General features: G+C 49.6%; 1 protein-coding gene across 7 annotated transcripts in view; it reads left to right on the forward strand.

The window, feature by feature from the left end:
- DLG4 (discs large MAGUK scaffold protein 4) overlaps positions 1 to 5,109 on the forward strand; it is a 27,081-nt gene that overhangs the window by 15,191 nt on the left and 6,781 nt on the right. For 3 of the 7 annotated variants that reach the window (XM_008060925.2, XM_008060924.2, XM_021713866.1), the window contains 6 exons: positions 698 to 751; positions 896 to 946; positions 1,146 to 1,270; positions 1,369 to 1,538; positions 1,637 to 1,773; positions 1,918 to 2,062. In XM_008060925.2, the coding sequence (XP_008059116.2) occupies positions 698 to 751; positions 896 to 946; positions 1,146 to 1,270; positions 1,369 to 1,538; positions 1,637 to 1,773; positions 1,918 to 2,062 (682 nt within the window). Of the gene's footprint in view, positions 27 to 697; positions 752 to 886; positions 947 to 1,145; positions 1,271 to 1,368; positions 1,539 to 1,636; positions 1,774 to 1,917; positions 2,063 to 5,109 lie in introns of all 7 variants that reach the window. The other 4 variants (XM_021713863.1, XM_021713865.1, XM_021713867.1 and 1 more) reach the window with 3 other exon arrangements.

Raw genomic sequence — 5,109 nt, forward strand, 5'->3', positions numbered from 1 at the left:
TGTCCTGACGACAGGGCCTCCCGGAGGTGGGTCTCCCCAGGTTTTGGCTGGTCCTAGATGCCGTTGCTAGGCAACATGGTCCCTAGAGGAAGGGGTGGATTTGATGGTGGTTGAGTGAGACCGAGGGAGGGGCCAGCAGCTGGGGGAACCCCAGATTCCCGGGGCACAGGGATTAGGGCAAGTGTGTGGAGGGTTATTAAGACATCTGGGTGTATGTATGGGGACAGGGACAGGTATGAGTGCAGGAAGGGGGAGCAGGACCCAGTGGACATGAGCCCTGGGGTATATGTGTGTAGCGCATAAGGCATGTAACACCCTGTGGTGTTATATCCGGTGAGAAGCTCCCTTCCCCCAAGCCTGTCCCCTCCTCCACTCTTTACCATCTGCTCCTCCCCTCTCCGTCTGGCCGTCTCCCTTCCCGCTTCTCATACACCTCCTTCCACATGCAGGGGGCTTGGACTGGGCAGAATTAGATCCATTTGGGTGCATTTGTGTGCGTGCATGGGTATGCGCATGAGCATGTGTGCGTGTGTGTGTTAGTGTGTATAATGAGGCTGGGTCCTTTAGGAGCTCTAAGGGTGGTGGAGTGGTCGTGGCTAAGAGGCTGAACGGGTAGCCAGGTTGGTGGGACTCTCAGTAATGGGCTCCCTCTTGAGCCAAGACTCAGGCAGTTTTTCGTCTCCTGTTTCCCTTACAGGCCAATTCTCCCCCTGTGATTGTCAACACAGACACCCTAGAAGCTCCGGGATATGTGAGTTGTTTAGATTTTGGAACTGGGGCCATTGCAGGAGGGAGAGAGGGAGGACCCGGGTTCCAGAAGCAGATGAGGGACAGGTTCTCAGACAGAAATGCCTGTCTCACTGTTTTTGTGTTCTGTCCCGTGCTGGAGTTGCAGGTGAACGGGACCGAGGGGGAGATGGAATACGAGGAGATCACATTGGAAAGGGTGAGCAGGCTCCTCCATCTGAGATCCTCTTGACTCCCTGTCTATGCTTCTTTTTGTGCCCGTGTTGTCTAGGTGGCTAGCTCCTTTACCCTGTCCTTCCCTGCTCTGACTGCAGCTCTCCAACCCATTCTCTGCCCCACTCTCCTTGCCAAAATTGAGCAGTGAGGAGAGCTTACCTTCTTCCTCTCCTTCTGCCCAGGGTAACTCAGGTCTGGGCTTCAGCATCGCAGGTGGTACTGACAACCCACACATCGGTGACGACCCATCCATTTTCATCACCAAGATCATTCCTGGCGGGGCTGCGGCTCAGGATGGCCGCCTCAGGTGGGGAGAGGAGACAAGGGTTAGGATGTTGGTTTCCTCAAAAGGGAGGGCCAGGGCATCAGGAAGCTCCTGGCTCAGGCCCACCTTGCTGCTCCCAGGGTCAATGACAGCATCCTGTTTGTAAATGAAGTGGATGTTCGGGAGGTGACCCACTCAGCGGCGGTGGAGGCCCTCAAAGAGGCAGGCTCCATCGTCCGCCTCTATGTCATGCGTCGGAAGCCCCCAGCTGAGAAGGTCATGGAGATCAAGCTGATCAAGGGACCTAAAGGTAGTAACTCTATTTGTCCCAACCCCCATCCCAATTGTCCTGTGCTCGCCTGCTTTCCAGGCACCTGGGCACCAACCTCTGCCCTCCCCTTCATCTAGGTCTTGGCTTCAGTATCGCAGGGGGTGTAGGGAACCAGCACATCCCAGGAGATAATAGCATCTATGTAACAAAGATCATTGAAGGGGGTGCCGCCCACAAGGACGGGAGGTTGCAGATTGGAGACAAGATCCTGGCGGTGAGGACCCCATCACTTTTCTAGCCCAGACTTGGGTCTCACCTCCTGACCCTGGGCAGGCCCGGGTTTCTTTTACTTCACCACAGTGTGTCTGCCTTGGGGCTATATCTGATTCTCTCTGAGCTTTGCTTCCCTTGACCCCAGGTCAACAGTGTGGGACTGGAGGATGTCATGCACGAGGATGCTGTAGCAGCCCTGAAGAACACATATGATGTTGTCTACCTAAAAGTGGCCAAGCCCAGCAATGCCTACCTGAGTGACAGCTATGCTCCCCCAGACATCACAACCTGTGAGCGCCCTTCAAACCCAAAGCTCCCCTGATCCCATTTATTTCCATGACATGCAATCCCATTATATCCTCTTTGGCCATTCCTCTTCAGATATTCCTCTTCAGATATTCCTCTTCAGAAATAACCACACCATACCCAGCTAACTTTTATTTATTGTAGAAACGAGGTCTCACCAAGTTGCCCAGGCTGGTCTCAAACCCCTGGGCTCAGGCAATCCTCTCACCTCTTCCTCCCAACTTGCTGGGATTGCAGGTGTAAGCCACCATGCCGCCTAGCTTCATAAAATTTTTTATTGTTATGATGGGGGGGAGTACCACTGTCATCTGATAGATACCAGGAATGCTATTAAATATCCTACAGTGGGCCAGGCGCAGTAGCTCACACCTGTAATCCCAACACTTTGGAAGGCCAAGGTGAAAGGACTGCTTGAACTCAGGAGTCTAAGACCAGCCTGGGCAACATAGCGAGACCTTATTGCTACAAAAAAATCAAAAAATTAGCCAGGCGTAGTGGCACGTGTCTGTAGTCCCAGCTACTCAGGGGGCTGAGGTGGAAGGATCTGCTGAGCCCAGCAGGTTGAGGCTGCAGTGGCCATGAGTGTTGTCTTTAACTCAAAAAAAAAAATATGACAGAATTGCTTTGGCAAAATACCTTGGTTGAAGATCACTGCTTTAGAAACTTCAGACAGTGTAACAAGACAGGAAGAATAAATAGATGTTACATTTGAAAAGTGAGGAAAAAAGTTATCTTTATTTGTAAATTATACTCTTGTTTTTCTAGATCAAGACCTAAGAGAATTAACTGGAAAACGTAGAAATAATTGGGGAGTGGTTAAGAATTTGGTCACATGTAAGATAAGTAACAAAAATTAATAACTTCCTAGCTATAAAAAGATCTCTTTTACTGTAGAAAAAAAATTCTATAAACTTCTTAAAAACATGAACTTCAACAGAAAAATGATGAAACTTTACTAAAGGACATAAAACGAGACTAGAAGGAGTGGAGAATTACATCGTATTTCTGGATGGAAAAACTTAATATGCTAAAGACTTCAACCCTCTCCAAATTAATCTATACATTTTATGCAATCCTAAGCAGAATTTTAATGTTTTTCCCCCTGGGAACTTAGAAGATTGATTCTAAAGTTTGACTGGAAAAATACGTGTGGGAGAACAGCTAAGACATTTTTGGAAAAGAATAATGAGGTGTGACTGCCCCTACCAATATGAAATCATACTGTAAAACCATATTAAAATCACATGGCACTATTCCAAAATACCATAACTTACCTAAAGGAACCTGGGCTCCTTGGAAAAAGAACCGATTCAAAATCTTGGGCAATAAATACATAAGGTGAGTTTGTAATGTCTTTTTTTTTTTTTTTGAGTTGGAGTCTCGCTCTGTTGCCCAGACTGGAGTGCAGTAGCACACTCTCGGCCACCGTAGCCTCAACCTACTGGGCTCCAGCGATCCTCCCACCTCAGCCCTCCAAGTGGCTGGAACTATAGGTGTGCGCTACCACGCCCAGCTAATTTTTGATTTATTGTAGAGATGAGGTCTCGCCAAGTTGCCCAGGCGGGTCTCGAACCCGCGGGCTCAGGCAATCCACTCACCTCAGCCTCCCAAGGCACGGGATTATAGGCTGAGCCACCAAGCCCGACTGTAATGTCTTTTACACTAGAAAGCAAGGAAGGTATCCGAGACTGCTGGGGTCATGTCAAGACACAGGAGCCAGATTGAAGGGGCTCCTACTGGCCAGTCAACCAAAACTAATTAAATATGTTAAAATCCATGAGGTCATAGTAATATTTAAAATAATTTGGGCTGGGCACTGTGGCTCATGCCTGTAATCCCAGCACTTTGGGACGCCAAGGTGGGAGGATTGCTTGAGTCCAGGATTTCAAGACAGCCTGGACAACATAGCAAGACATTGTCTCTACAAAAAAAATTTAAAAATTTGCCAAGCGTGGTGGCGCATGCCTGTAGCCCCAGCTACTGGGAAGCTGGAGTGGAAGGATCACCTGAGCCCAGGAGGTTGAGACTGTAGTGAACTGAGATCATGTCACACTGCACTCCAGCCTGGGTGACTGAGTGAAACCCCGACTCAAAACAAAATAAGGGCCGGGCTTGCTGGCTCAGCCTGTAATCCCGCGCCTTGGGAGGCTGAGGTGAGTGGATTGCCTGAACCTGCAGGTGCGAGACCCGCCTGGGCAACTTGGTGAGACCTCATCTCTACAATAAATCAAAAATTAGCCGGGTGTGGTAGCGTGTGCCTGTAGTTCCAGCTACTGGAAGACTGAGGCGGAAGGATCTCTGGAGCCCACAGGTTGAGGCTGCGGTGGCCGGGAGCGGCCACTGGACTCCAGTCTGGGTGACAGAGTGAGACTCCAACTTAAAAAAAAACAAAAACAAGCCGGGCTTGGTGGCTCAGCCTGTAATCCCGCGCCTTTGGGAGGCTGAGGTGTGTGGATTGCCTGAGCCCACGGGTTCGAGACCCGCTTGGGCAGCGAGACCTCATCTTGCCCAGACCACTGCACTCCGGTCTGGGCGACAGAGTGAGACTCCAACTCAAAAAAAAAAAAAGGAGGTTGCTAGGGAACCCATTAATTCTTAAATTGGTAAATAAAAGGTCAGAATCAAGCTTTTATCCTCCCTTTTCCTATACAAACTACATCTTCAAAAGGTTGATATAGCAGTGTTTTTTTTTTTTGAGTTGGAGTCTCACTCTGTCACCCAGACTGGAGTGCAGTGGCACACTCCCGGCCACTGCAGCCTCAGTCGACTGGGCTCCGGTGATCCTTCTGCCTCAGCCTTCCAAGTAGCCAGAACTACAGGCGCATGGTAGCTTGTACCTGTAGTTCCGGCTACTTGGAAGGCTGAGGCAGAAGGATCGCTAATTTTTTGATTTATTGTAGAGATGAGGTCTGGGTGGATCTCGAACCCGCAGGCTTAGGCAATCTACTCGCCTCGGCCTCCCAAAGTGCTGAGTTTACAGACTGAGCCACCGAGCTTGGCCTAGGAGTGTTCTTTTTTTTTTTTTTTTTTT

This window comes from Carlito syrichta, unplaced genomic scaffold, assembly GCF_000164805.1.
Source record: "Carlito syrichta isolate Samal-C Ts95f unplaced genomic scaffold, Tarsius_syrichta-2.0.1 Scaffold304770, whole genome shotgun sequence".
Classification (NCBI taxonomy): Eukaryota; Metazoa; Chordata; class Mammalia; order Primates; family Tarsiidae; genus Carlito; species Carlito syrichta.